Source organism: Rousettus aegyptiacus, unplaced genomic scaffold (genome assembly GCF_014176215.1).
Source record: "Rousettus aegyptiacus isolate mRouAeg1 unplaced genomic scaffold, mRouAeg1.p scaffold_m13_p_10, whole genome shotgun sequence".
Taxonomy (NCBI): Eukaryota; Metazoa; Chordata; class Mammalia; order Chiroptera; family Pteropodidae; genus Rousettus; species Rousettus aegyptiacus.
The window spans coordinates 67236706-67251989 of record NW_023416285.1 but is presented as its reverse complement, the minus strand read 5'-3'; the positions used below and the strand labels follow the sequence as shown (position 1 = coordinate 67251989).

The window sequence follows — 15284 nt, the reverse complement described above, 5'->3', positions numbered from 1 at the left end:
AATGAAAACCTTTGCTGACATGTATTCGGTACCAGCACTTCCATTTAGCATTCTCTGAGCCTACCGTCTTTAATCTTTACAATAATCCTGTGAGTTAGACAGTTGCTATTATCTTATCTACTGTATAGAAAGCTAGAAAGTGATACAATCAGGGTCAATCAGATCTTTTTCACTGAATTCAGACCCTTGTTCTTTATGCTATACGATATATGTAGTTTATGAGATATTATTGCTGTGAATTTGATTTGGAGGCAACAAAAAGTATACACTGCTCTTATCTTATGTCACAGTACTAATTATAGCTTTTAAAAATCAAGACGTGCAGGAATGGTGATATTGCATACCTTCGAAGTTCTTACATGGGAGCTTCTCAGAAGTCATTGACTTAACAACTTCTATTGAATTTCTTTCTGTCCTCAATTGATCATATGAAAATAAACTCAACTTAATTCAAAATTTATCTGATTCAATTAAAAGAAAAAAAACGTCCTTCGAATTGACAGTTGTTAATGTAGATAACAGGACACCACCGTGCATCACCATTCCCGAGAGCCATGGCAGTGCCCGTGATACAATCGGAGTGGCCGGGAATTACCCTCTAAGAAAAACGTCTCCTTGATTAAATTCCTGCTCTAAACTTTCAATAAGTTAAGCAAAATGAGAGAGTCCATTTTGGGGGCTGGGAGTAAGTACTACAAATTTTTAAATTTTTATGTTTTATATGTTTAAATCATCTAGGGAGCCAAACAATTTTAATCACTCTAAATAGGCAAATAGCAAATTGATTTTCTTTCTAGAACTTACAGGTTGTGTTAAAGATGTTGACAAGACCAAATCATAATGCAGAACTGGAAATGTGACTGTGCAGCCTTACTGCAGGAGTGCGACTAACTACTAGATAGAGGCTCCGTGTGCCTTTGCCTGCAGATTGTGCAAAATAGCAGTGGAGACAGTCCAAGCAGGGATGACTGACAAGTCTCATCCTACACAGAAGCTCTAAAACACTGGTAGTAGATCCCTGGAGAAAGATTCTGAGGTGTGGAGAAGGCTTTTTGAGGTCGCATCTGAGCTTGGCAAGTTAAGTGCCACGATACACATGCCTAGTATTTACCATTTGCGGCTATACTTTAGAAGTGAAAATGAGAAATCATTGCCAAAAGCTAGGAAATAACCCAGTGTTTTTAGTTACAAGCTGAAAGCAAGGGCTGCTGATGATCCTGGCTTACTTTTGTGGCCCATGTGCCCCCAGCCTGTGATGTAGCAGTATGTATCAGGTTCTAATGACTGCAGCATGCTGGGTAAGCAGACTGGCCGGACGTAGCTAGTTTCGCTGATGTCTTCTCCTAACTCCACTATGCTGATGTCATAGTCCACCACTGCTCGACTGTAGCGAGGGTGCAGGATGATGGTTTTCACGAGGCGCGTCTGCATGTATGATGATGGGTGGTCAAGATTGTTGATGCCAAACACCACTTTCCAAGCAGCAGCAGTCTCTCTCCTAAAATAATAATTCAAGAGCTGTTGGCATCTTAAAATCTCTAGAGAGAAACTTCAGCTACTTTCGTATCTCAGATGCATTATGGCAGTAGCAGGCAGGGGGATTTTTATACAGAGTCAGGCACAACAGCTCTGGACTCAATAACCATTCACTTTGATTTGCAATTCGCCATACTCAACGCTAGTTTTAGACATGAAAATGTCATGTTTTCTTTTCTTTTCTTCTTTAAATCTCCACACTGGGACGTGCTAGGTACCTGGAAAGGGCAGGTGCACAGTGGAGTGGCCAGGACGCTTCCCACTTCTGTGCCCTTGACGCCAACCCCACCCCGTGTTCTCCTGGGGGAAGTAGAAACCTCCATGCTGCACCCATAACGTCCCGCCTCTCCCCCACGCTGGCCACCCTCACCTGATCCCATGAAAGTAGAACATTTTCACTTCATTCGGCTAGCCAAGTTTAGAGATTTTCTATTTCTTACAAAATTTTCCCTCCTTTCACCCTTTGTGATTTTGTTTTAATATCTTATATGTAATATATCTCCTTTTTAAGAAAAGAAAATTAATATTTATAACATCTGTGATAGAAATCACTCTATTTTGCAAGTCTTACTCCAGAAATAGTATAGCTAAGTGAAGATCTGGAGGTAGTTTAAAGGTTATCGAATTTGTAACAAATGTCACACAACGGCATCATTGCTGTTCTATAAATCTTACGAACCTCTTACTTTCAATATTATGCTCTGCCCTTGGTGTTTCTAAAGAAGTTTCTGTAACACACACAGCGAATAGGCTTTAGAATCGGGTGACTACAAAGTAAATGCACAAAGGAGCTGGATGTACATCAATAAGTAGAGTATGTCACACCAGGAGCCCTGCCCACCTGGAGGGTCATCTGTCCCTCAGCTCCTGCTGATTGCTGTCTTGTTGGACTGCCCACCAACCTGACCTTCCGGCTGTTCAAAGGAAGCCAAAGTTCTGGATTGTATGTAAAATGTCCACAGTTTTAAATGCTGGCTAAAAATTTTATAATGTATACAAGCAAAATAGGTTAGCAGGCTGGATCCTTAATTAGTGTAAGATCTCTACTTTTTGAATTTATAAAATATTTCTATACACATTATTTCAAATGGTCTTCTTGCCAGCCATGAAAGGTAAATAGGAATTCTTAATCCATTTTATAAATGAGAAAGCAGTGACTTGGAGCAAATGAGTGACTAGCCTAAAGGCACCAAGATACTAAGTGATGGTAACAGACCAGAATGCTGGTCCTTTAAATCCCTTTCTTCTAAACTTCTTTGAAACAAAGAGAAGGCTCCACAGGCATCAACATAGGAATCAGGTGCTGACCACAGAAGGGAAAGAAAGCACTTAGAATGGGCGGAGACGGACTAGTGACGATAGGATGGCAGCTTGCAGGAACACACCTCCTAGATGTGATGGGGAGCTAGCCATCGGCGATGAAATTACAGAAATTGAACAATTCTATTATCCCAGGGTCTAAAAAAGCAAGAGAATAGGACAGTCAGATACATATCTTAGACCTTCAAGAATCAGATTTCAGACTGTTTTGAAAAACAAAGGACAGATATGATCAACCATCCTGAGACATATGTAGCAAGTACAGCTCAACAGAGATGGGAGAGTTTAAGTGCCAGTTCTGATGCTCCCCTCGGAAATGACTGCAGTAAGAAAATGAAGAATCAGCTAAAAACTAAATGTGCCTACATAAGGATCCCAGAGCTTTAAACTGGGAAGTCTTTCAGAAGAGTGGCATGGAACCATAGCAATTGTCAAAGTCTTAGTCATAGAGCGAGCAGGAGTTTGCTTAAAAAGTAGGAAAAATAAAAATAGCTTCTCAGCAAAATAATGTATAAAAACATGAAAAGAGGAAAATTTTTATTTGTGGCAAAGAGTAGATAACTAAGACAAAGCAGAACTATGTAAAATTCCCTTTACTTCCCATTTCTCCATTCAAGGAGATGATCTTTGAACAAAATCCAGAAGATTCATTTTCCAAGTGTTTAATGCTTTGAAATGTTGAAACCATGTGTGGTCTAAGATATGAGAGGAGACAGTGAGAGATCACTGACCTTCTGTAGATGAATTAACATTTCTAGTTCCAGATAAATTATAGCCCTAACTACTAAAAGAACTACAGATGTGATTATTAAGAAACTCTGAGAAGGAGCTGTTTAGTTAATTAGCAAATATTTATTGAGTGACTGTTATATGCCATGCTAAAGGAAATGAAAACACAGAGCTGAGGAAGACAGAGCTCATGCCCTTATAGAACTTCCATTCTACTGGGCTAGAATGAGTGTGTGTGGGTGTGGGTGTGTGCACATCCATGTGTGCTCGCGCATGTGCGTGTATTACCTTGAGCACTCTGAAGTGAAAAAAATATATAATGTAATAAAGAGATGACTGATGGAGCGTCCCTTTTATTAAGATGGGTAGGTAAGGCTTTTAACAAAAGCGAGACTTTAATGATGGGAAGGAAGCAATTTTGTAACTCTACTAAAGTGCTCTAAACTGCAGAAGCAGCAAGTTCAAAGGTGATGAGGTAGGAATGAACATGGAGGATTTCAGGAACAGAAAGAAGGCTAAATGTTTGGAGCCCAGTGATTGACAGGAGAATAGAGGAAGGGACAGTCAAAGAGGTAGGACTAAATCTTAAAAGGCTATGATGAGAAGGTTTTATTTTTGTTATAATGAAAAGCCATCATAGAGTTTTAAGCAGAGGGAGTAACATGGTCAGATTTTAGAAAGATCACTGTTGTAGACAAAAGACATTAAAGAAACAAGAGTAGTCAAAAGACCAAACAGGAAACTGTTTTAATAGTTTTTATGAATTGGTTGGTCACATGTTGAAGTCCTGACCCCCAGTACATCTGAATATGATCTTATTTGGAGATAAGGTCTTTACAGAAGTAACCAAAACTAAAATGAGGTCGTTAGGGTGAGCCTTAATCCAATATGACTGATGTCCTTGTAAAAGGAGAAATTGGGAGACAGACATACACACAAAGAGAATGCTATGTGAAGATGAAGGCAGAGACCAGAGTGATGCTTCTATAGGCCAAGGAATGCTAAAGATTGACAGTAAACCACCAGAATCTAGGTGAGATGCATTGTCATTGACAGCCCTCAAAAGGAACCAGCTCCACCAAAACCTTGCTCTTCAGCTTCTAGCCTCCAGAACTATAAAACCAATGGCTTTTGTTGGTCAAGCTACCCAGCTTGTGGTACTTTATTATGGTAGCCCTAGGAAGTTAATATAATAATGGAGACTTGATATGGTAGTGGCTTGGACTAGAATGATAGCATGAAAATACTGAGATGGGTTTGGGTCAGAATAATATTTTGGAAGATCCTACAGAATTTGCCGCTAACGTGAATGTGAGAAAAATTAAGGATGATTCCTAGGTTTTATGTATTAGCAAACCAGTGGATAATGATACCTTTTACTGAAATGGGAAAAGTTTGTGAACCACACAGTTATTTGATCAGTGGGAGAGGTAAGGAATCAGGTTTTGTTTTGGCTATGTAAATGGTCAAATGTTTATTGCACATTCAAATGGACATCTCATCTAAACAGTTAAATATGTATGTGTAAAGTTGGTGGGTGGTAGTGGTGGTCGGGCCTAGACAGAATTTTGGAGGTCATGAACAAGTATTTGATATTCATATCTGATATCCAAATACGATATTCATCAATACTTGATATTCATATTTGTTCAAATATGAGCAAGTATTTGAAACCATGTTTTAGTATATAGATAAGAAAGCCAAACATTGTACCCATGTCTTAGTCAACTTATGCTGCTATAACAAATTACCATAGCCCAGCTGTCTTAAACCACAAAGATTTGTCACAGTTCTGAAGGCTGGAAGTCTTAGATCAGGGTGCTAGCATAGTCAGGTTCTAGTTTAGAGATGGCTGGTTTTTTGGTGTATCTTTATAAAGCAGAGAGGGTGAAGAGAGAGATGGAGAGAGAGGGTCAGGGGGGAATGAAAAGGGGAGGGAGGGGGAAAGGAAAGAGAGAGCAAGCACTAGCTTTCTTACAGGGACTCTGATTCTATCATGCAGGTTCTGCCCTCATGTCTAATTACTCACTTCCAAACACCATCCTACTTGGGGTTAGAATTTTACCATATGAATGGGGGGTGGACACAAACTTGCAGTTTATCACAACTCTGGAGCACTAAAACATCCAGTGACCTAAAAAAGGAGGAAAAGGAGAAAGAAAAGGGTAGGCTGTGAAATAAGAGGAAAACAATATTTTTTTTTTTTTTGTTACTCCAAAAGAAATGTGAAAAAAAATATTTCAAGAAGGATGTAATGACAAAATACTGGGGAGAGTTCCAGTGAGCTGGAAGTGAAAATTCACCTTTGGATTTGACAAAATAGAAGTAGTTAAAGACTTTGATAAATACCGTTTCTGTAGCGACCTTGATGAGAGCCCAGTTGGAGTAGGTTGAGGAGAAAATGAGAAGTGGAAAAGTGGAGACAGTGACTGTAGAAAACTTTTAGGAGTTCAGCTGTGAATAGTAGTCAAATGGAGCAATAGTTGAAGAAGGCTGTGAAGTCAAGCGAAGGGGCCTTAATTAGTGACATTGTAGCATGTTTGCTGAAGGTAATGATCCAGCAAAAAGGGAAAAATTAATGCCAAATTGAAATGATGATTTTAGGAATAAAGTCATTGAAAAGATGAGAGAGTATATAGGGTCAGAAATACATCTACCATGACTCAAGGGAAAGTAAGGAATGTGGTCATAGATATAAGTAATTTGTTGGAATTGGGGATGAGATAAGGTGAAATATATTATGGTGTCTGTTTTCTCCATGAAGTATGAGGTGAAATCAGTGGAGAGTGAAAGAGATCAGGGGAAAGGGAAAAGATGTCAAACAGCTTTCTCTGAGGGGAGAAAAGTGACTACACTACAGAAACATATTGGAAATGTCCCATATTGTTAGATGGTCATTTAAGATTCATAATCATATATTTGACATGAGCTCAGTTAGCAGACAGGTGTGTGTTATTCTTCAGGAGTGGTCAGCTGTTCAGATGCAGGTGCAGAGCATATGGATAGGTAGTACCTGCAAGACTAGAAGAAACAGTAACTAAAAAGATTGGAAAGGGAAGAGGTCCCAGTTTCTGCAAGCCTCAGAAACTATGGGGATTGGCCCACAGTTTATGCCAACAGCTGTCCACACCCTACACCCAGATCTTTTGCACTAGAGAGGGGAGAAAGACAGAGAATACCTCCAGGGAACAGAACAGTGAGGGGCATGGAGTCAGGTCAGAATCATCAAGGGCTTTTTACAACCACATTTACTAACTCTCCAGTGATGCTGAAAAACAGCACCCCAGGGGAGGTATGGATCCAAAGTGGAGAATTCCCTTTCAGTGGACATTATTAGTGATGAGAATGGATCAAATCCCTCAAATCGATGGAATGATAAACCAAATTGTGAATGACTGCTGTAGCTCGTAAGCACCTAGAAGATAAAGATGTAATCATGAAGACACAACATGGGCTCAGTAATGAAAAGTCAGACCAAACCTCTCACGTCCTTTTCTGAGTGTGTTAAAAGACTGTTAGAACAAGATAGGTGGGCGAGCGCAATGATTTTGTTTTGTAAAGAATGAAAGAGAAAGCTGTCCAGAAATAAGTGAAAAGATTTTTGAGTAATATTAAAGGTCTAAACGATGACACCAATCAGCATTTTGGGTAATGTTCCCTCGGTTCTGAAGAGCATGAATATGCAGTTAGAAAATGTGGTATTCACATTCACTTTTTGTTGGAGGTCTGTCTGATATGTATGGTAGGTAGAAAGGTCTAGGGACAAAAAAGTTGAGGGTGCCGGTGAGAAAACCAAAGTGACAAGGCCAAAGCACTAAGTTAGCTGGAGGAAGAAAGGAGACTGATGGACTGAGATAATAGGGGAAGAAGTGTAGACAGGCAACCAAAGTCTTGATAGAGGGAAGTCTGTGGTAGAAATCAAGATAAGGGTGCCCTGGCAGGGTTAGGGATTACGGTCATAAAGTAGGATGATAATTTTTCATACAGGTTCTCTGGAGAGAAATTACTGGTTGTGTGCCAGCCTGGAAAGTTCATCCTTCTGTCTTTCAAATGTGGGAGAAGGCAGGGAAATTGCTTGTTATATTACCCCTGAACGTTAGCCTTTCTTCCTTAGAATTGTTGAAGTTGAATTGTTATTAGGGCATGTAGGACTTGATCAGCTTAATATCTTGTTTTTCGTTTTCATTTGGGATTTTTAAATACCTTTCTATGGAAGAGCAAAACAAATTTGTCTTTTTCCACCAATATAATTAAAAGAGAGACAGGCTCAAGAAGAACTACACTGGGCTTTGCCAAAGTATGGGATCAGGATATAAAGTAAATCCCATTAATTGTAGAAATTCATAGCTCCAGCAGAGAGTAAGGCTTATAATTTAGAAGTTCTCAAAAGCTTGAAGGGCCACTAGAGAAACTGTAAAACAGAATCAGAGCTATTAGCACACATTCAGATGAAGGCTTGTTTGAAGCTGGGCAATTTCTAGTTGCTTATGGATAGGCCAGGTCCCTCCTGACAGTTCTGTTAAGTTTAGTGTTCCATGGAATTTCACTAAGCCCTTTGATTTTGTATCCATTTCCTTAATTATAAACACATATTTCTCCTCAATTGCAAGGTTTCTTCTTAACTTCACAGATCTGTCAGTGAAAGAGGAAACTTGAATACCACATAAGGAAATGACGAAAGTGGCGTATGAACCTGGATTAACTAGCACGTAAAGAATGTTGTTCCCTTAAAGAACCGTTGGATTCATTTAGGTGATCATTTTTTGACGAATGTGCTCTTGCTAGTGTAACCTTCTGCTTATCATGAAGTTTTAAATAAGAACTGGAAAAGATATCTGGAAACATCTGGCCCCTTCTGAAGCAATAACATTGCAGTGTATTTCCTGACATACTACATAGACTCTTCAAATCATTTTGGGTCTTACCCACTAAATGTTCTCAAAAGGAGGTACTGATTTGATTTTTTTAATTCCCCCCTCCCAAAGTAATCAAACAACTGGACATATATATTTACATTTTATAGTCATTTATCACATTATATTCTATTATTCAAAATGTCCTCACTAGCTTAGCACTCCAAGGAAGGAAACATGTATTCACCTTTTTAACCTCATGTTGAATTAAATATATGTGATAGGACTCTATCCTGCAGAAACAAGAGGGTGAGTATCTTTGTATAAGAGGACATATTGCAGTACTGTTAAAATGGTAGCAGAGTAGAACTAACCTGAATGTCCATCAACTGAAGAATAATACAAAAAGTTTTGGTAAATCTACATTATGGAATGCCATTTAGACTGAAGAAAGAAAGAGCTAGAGCTACATCAACTGACCAAGAAGGGTATCTATGACATAACGCTACATGAGAAAAACAAATTGCAAACAAAATTATAGAGTGATTCTAAATTTTAAGTAAACAATAACACCTTGAGAAATATTTATTTATTTATTTGTAGCTCTAAGGAACGTTGACCAGGCTGTAATGGGGTATGCATGAGCATGATGAGAAAATAGAGTGTGAGAGGAGATGCATACAGTGCTGACAAAATGCAAAAATACTCACGCCATAATGCTAAGGGAAAAGGTGGAATGCACGGTTTTAGTAATAATTTTTAAAAAGAAAAGTTGACTTTTATCAAGGTCTTACTGATACCATGCATGGTTCTCAAGGCTTTACACAAACTATCTCACTAAATGTCACCACCAACCCTGTGAGGCAGGAACTGTTATTTCCTTCATTTCACAGATGAGAAAATTGTGACCTAGAGAAGTTAACAAATTGACCCATGGTCACACAGTACATGGCAAAGCTGATAATAATAGAGAAATAGGCAAAATAATAATAATAAAATTATAGTAGACAAGAAGGCAAAAAGAATGAAATTGAATTTTTTCTTAGAAATTAACCTCATCAAATGAAAATAATCAATTTAATTAGGTTCTAGAACTGTGAGTTGTTTTGTTTTAATTTTTTCTATTATTTAATATTACTTTTTGATAAAATTCTTGCAAATAAATCAAATAAAATAGGTGATATGGTGTTTTTATTTGTTTGTTTTATGAAAATGTCCTCAAGTCATTTGACACTCCTCTTACTGAGGGGAGTTTTGTGCTTCTTCCTTTTGGATCTGGGTGGAGCTTGTGAGGGCTCTGGCCAACCACACAGTAGAAGCAGTGTTGTGTCTTTGGAGACTGGGTCGTAAAATGACACAGTTTCATTCTGGCTCCCTTTCGGGGGAGCTGATTTTGGGGGATGCCAGCCACCATGCTGTGAGTCCCATATGGAGGTTCGGAATCAGAAGGCCCCAGACGATACTGACCGCCAGACTTTCTGTGGTTGCAGCTCCTAGCCTTAGAACCTTCTGGCTAAGGCCCAGACATCCCCAAGCAGTGACAACTGTCCAGATGTCTGACTCCCAGAATATTCTGTTTTTGTTTATTTATTGTTGTTATTGTTTGGTTTAGTTTTTTTGCTCCTAAACTACCAACAGATAGTCGGAACAAATGAAGACATTCTGTAGTGACATTTGTTAATTTATATGTCATTTTATATGCCAACATGGCTGGGCTGTGGTGCCAAAATATTTTATCTAACATTCTTCTGGATTCTTCTGTGAAGATGTGTTTTGGGTAAAATTAACATTTAAATCAGTGGACTTTGAGTAAAGCAGATTATCCTCCCTAAAGTGAATGGACCTCACCCAATAAATTAGAGACCTTAATAAAACAAAAACGGACCTCCCATGAACAAGAAGGAATTCAACTAGCTAATTGCTTTTGGACTTGAACTGCAACTCTTCCCATCTCCTGGCCTACCCCACTAGATTTTGGATTCACCAAGCTACCTCATCATGTGAGCCAATTCCTTAAAATAAGTTTCCTCTCTTTTTCTCTCTATCATTGGCCTATTTCTCTAGAGAACCCTGATAGTACACATATTGTACTTTTAACTCTGCTTCCCAAACTCCTCACCAGGTCCTCCAGCATCCTAACCTCATTGTAGTATTCAAGTAAATCATCTCGTTTAACTTTAGATATATTTAATATATATAACAGGACTAGGAAAGAGCTAATGCTGGCTGGAGAGTCAACCTGTTAAACTTCTTTCTCTTCCTCCCTCTTTAGGACATAAATCATAAGTAAGTTACATCCATTGCCAATAAATGAGCACCATATATATAGGCTGACAATACTGAGGGTATAAAAAATGCGAGTAGATAAAGGCCCAGGAAGTAGAACAGTGGCCTTTGCACTGAAGTGGTTTCATAGAACTACATGAGCCCTAAGAATTCTCAAGAGGCAAAATGACAAAATCCAGGCAAAGCAAAAAAGAAAAGGTGCAGCTCACCCCTCGAAGCAGTGGGCGACCGTCAGAACCCACTTCTTGGCAATGAGGACACAGCCACAGACGTGCCCACTGGGCTCACTCTGCAGGGAACACTGCCAGGGCCACCTTCCAGGGCGACTTGTCCGACCCCCAAGAATCCTCTTGTTCATGCGGGCGGCAGGGCGGCGTCCACAGTCTACCAAGGAGCAGGAAAGACTGTGTGACTCACTGCCAAATCCCGCTAGATGGCTGGTTCTTTGCCGTCATGTGCAGCGGTCATTTCCCCCACCCCCCGCCCCCCGCCCTGAGCCAATTCAGTTCATACCCCATTGCTACACCACTCATCTATCCTCTCACCTTGTTTAGAGCACAGAAGAGAAATCTTACTTCTGCTGTGACAGGACGGCCTAGATTTGGAAACATAAAATGATATAATATTAAGTTATAGAGGTATTGTTCACTTCAAACACTATCAATGAAAAGCAAGACATAGGTTCAACTCTTATGCAAGGTCACATTCTTCAGGTAACGATTATACTTAACAGAAGAAATTCTCAAGGCAGGGTCATTGTCAGATATCACCTCAGGGGTGCGGGTAATTTTTTAAATCTTTTTTTCTTTTAAAACGATTTTTATCAGAATATAGCTAACAAACAATTATATTAGTTTCAGATATACACCATGTATTTTTCTTAGTTTATTTAATATCATCAAAATCTAATTTTAAACTTATAGGAAGAGAAACTATTATTAGCAAAGTTTCCCACATCATCTTGGCTGATGGCACCATCCAAAATATTAACTCAAACCATGATTTTCAAAGTAGAGAGAAGAAAGGGAAGGGCATTGGGCTGCTTCATAGAATCTGCTTCACAGAAGGACATGTCAGATTTTAATGCTTATGGAAAGGATGTGTGTGTTCAAAAAAAAAAGTTGAGAAATGGTTTGAAAGAAATAAAATGTTACTTAAAAAAGTTAGAGAACAAATAAAGGAACTGAATACTTAGACTGGAAAAGAATCTTGCCAAGACTTGATATTAAACCGTGGTTCTATTAGCAGACAGAAAGAAGGGGATAGAATTAGAACCAGCAGGTAGAATTTATAGGAAGTGTGGGTTCAAGAAAGGAAAGACTTTCTAAAACTGGGAGTTAACCTTTGAAGGCAAGAACATGAATCATGTTCAAATAGTTATCAATGAATTCAATTTAGGGTATATCAAGTTTTAATCACAAAGTTCTCTTCCAACTATGAAGCATTTATTCACAGTGTCACTATTTAAAAGACAAAGCACTTGGGACTGTCAAAAATACTGTGATGTGCTTAGAATCCTAGACCTCTCAGGAAAAAAAAATGTATATATACACAAATGTATATATTATACATGTATATACATATATATTCATCTCTATGTCACTTCCACATTCCTTTTTGAAGATCTACTGTATTTTTACTTTTTGCTAAATTCGCATGGGGAATTGTGTAATTATTTGTATACAAGAAATTATATAATACCAAAAAAAAGCACATTCATTTTTCCCTGCTCATGACCTAAAGTTGTATTTTCTCCTTTCTCTCTCTCATCTTTGTAGCACTTCCAAATATCTGAAATTCGTTTTATTTACTAGCTTATTATCTCTCTGTCCATCTATACAATGTATATTCCTTGAGACCAGGGCCCTTGTTACTCTCATTCACTTCTCTTTCCCCTCAGAGCTTAGCACTAAACCTGGCATAGAAGACATACTCATTAATTAGTTGGTACGTGTTAGATCCAAGATCATAGCTTGTAGGACTAGGAAAAGACACGAAAGGCTATCCATCTCAGCTTTTTATTTTATAGGAAACTATGGTTCTATAAGATCACATATCTTTTACTAAGCCAGGACTATAACCAGTTCTACGAACTCCCAGTTTAGAATAAGTTACTTTATTTATTTATGTGTGTATTTGATCTGAAAGGGCTTTTCTGGCATTCCCAGTTTGGGGAAACAAATCATTCTTTTGAAAGATTTGGGTCATTGATTTGGAGGAAGTACTTCAGTTGACAAATATTCAGAAATTTAGTTACATGGTTTGGTCTATGGGGAAAATGTCAAGACATTCTAAAGAAAAATGGCCCACCTTTAGTTTTCTTCTTTGCACTTCTTAAAAATTGGCTTTTCTAGCACGTATTAAAAGCTTTGGAGATAAACCTGGTTTGAGTTGAAAGGCTATCACTTACCCTCTGTGAGCTGTGAGTTTTGAGCAAGTTATTTAAATATTCTACAGCTATGTCTCTATAAGGTAATAAACACTAAATAACTGTTAATTCCTTCAATTTCTCTTTCTCCTACACCCCTTCCATAGACAAGGGAGGCTGCCCCGGTTAAGATGCTATGATATTTTAGGGGAAATTTTTTAGACACTTTCAAAGCTACTTAATTATAATTTCATTTTGTGTTCATTTTTTTTTCTCTTTGGGTTTTATCAGTTGTCATTAGTTCATTTCCCTCTGTTAACTAGTTACATGTAGCCTATGTAGAAAGAGCAGACATGAGAATTTATTTCAAGTAAGATGGGAAAAAAACTCAGGGATTAGAACACAAGTTCCTCCTTTGCACCATGATAGTAATCACTATTAAACATAATTAACCAAGAGAAGAAAAACTATGTCTAGAAAGAAGAAATAAAGCCAAACGATGTTGAAATATAGGGGCCAGTAGCCATTCTATGGAAGCAATTTATTGATGTGAAAAATTCGAATTATCTTAAATTAGAAAGTGAAGAAGGGCCCCCTGATCATAGACTCTCACTCCACTACCCACTCTACATACTTACCCTTTTACCAGCAATTCATGCAAAGTGGTCCCATTGAAGATCCTCCAGTTGGAATGTAGTATCAGCCACTCCTGGTCTTGTTTCTGTTCCTGTATTAATTCTGTCATAGATGGTTCTCTGATAAAAGGATAAATATCAGTTAAATAGTTAAAATGCAATGAGTTTTGACCAGGTAATATTATTATTTAGCACTCATTCTCTTTCCAAAAAAAAAATATTACATTATAAATCAATATTTCAAGAGGGAGATTTGTATTTGAAATTTAGTGTGAAATGTGATCAGCATGAGGAGAAGTTACTGAAAAATATACTGAAGCAAAAGAGATCCAAATTATTGCAGATGTTTTAGACATTCTCCCTCTGACATGTATTTGAACTTTGTGAGGTGTTAGAATTCTAATGTATATGATGTAAAAATTCCAATATCTGAAAAAACAAGAGCAACTTTAGACAGAGGTCAAAAGTAAAATAAAATTGATCTGGCTGGTTTTTCTTTTCTCCTTTTTTTTTTTTCACTCAATGTAATCCTGTAATATAGTAATACCTTAAATTAAAATAATTAAGAAGTAAAGAGAATCAATGGACATTTAGTGTCCTCTTAGATAGAATAAAATTGTAAGTGAAATTTTTTCAACATACTGAAAAATCTTTATGCACGTGTTCTGGAAAGAGACGGGAGTTGGACAATATTATTTTGCTCTTTACTTATATTTTCACTCAACTTCCACTGATACTTTCCTGTGACTGTCTCATTCAATCATTCAAATAAATATAGTTATATTGTATCCAAGATTTAACACCTTATTTTCAAAACTAGTTAGGTTTTTATGTAAAATATCCAACTCTTTATGAAATAGTTTATTTAAGCAACCAACATTTAAAGAAGAAAACCTTTTGGACTTTTAGCTATGCTAAAAAGGGTAGTAGAAGAGGTGGAAGAATTGGTTTTAGACAGGAAGAAGGAAGGCTCCTCTGAACCTGATAAGAAGTAAGAGAGAAGGAAGTAGGCACTTTATTGGAATTGGAGAGGGGGTGAGAATTCAAGAGAATTCGTTGAGAGAATTTAAATCAAACAGTGTGTACTTTTTATTTTTTCAAGTAGGAATTGAGGTGCTCAGATCAAAGTTAGGGGAGTGATGGGGGTGCATAATGAAGAGGAAAGTGATGTGTATATGGAACTGATCCCTGGAGGAAGTGTTTGGAGAAACACATCAAAGATAACTTAGAAGAATGACAAGCAGCATTAAAGGGTCAAATGAACCTGGAAATCTTAAAGTTGTAGTAGCATCAGGCCTGCATGCTTTAGTGACTTCCATTATTGATAATAGATGCCATTTTTGCAAAAAAGTGGGGTGCACAGGAAGGGAAGTAAAGTTAGATTCAGAGACATTGAAAAAATTATAATTCTATCTAATTATTAATTATTTAAAAGCTACTGTAATTACAAATAAAAAATAAAAGAAACAACACCTCCCAAATCTTATTGCTTTTTAAAAGGAAAAAAATAAAAATCCCTAAGGAGAACACTTGTTAATAGAATAAGAACCAAAGATT

The 15284-nt window shown here is 37.6% G+C and overlaps 1 protein-coding gene across 3 annotated transcripts in view; it reads right to left on the bottom strand.

Annotated features, from left to right (window-relative positions):
* The window catches only part of CORIN (corin, serine peptidase), a 197658-nt gene that overhangs the window by 6851 nt on the left and 175523 nt on the right, over positions 1 to 15284 (bottom strand). For 2 of the 3 annotated variants that reach the window (XM_016161189.2, XM_016161190.2), the window contains 4 exons: positions 13731 to 13847; positions 11270 to 11319; positions 10934 to 11108; positions 1227 to 1498 (listed from right to left, as the gene is read on the bottom strand). In XM_016161189.2, coding sequence (XP_016016675.2) covers positions 1227 to 1498; positions 10934 to 11108; positions 11270 to 11319; positions 13731 to 13847 — 614 coding nt within the window. Of the gene's footprint in view, positions 1 to 1226; positions 1499 to 5993; positions 6079 to 10933; positions 11109 to 11269; positions 11320 to 13730; positions 13848 to 15284 lie in introns of those variants that run through there. The other variant, XM_016161191.2, reaches the window with a different exon arrangement.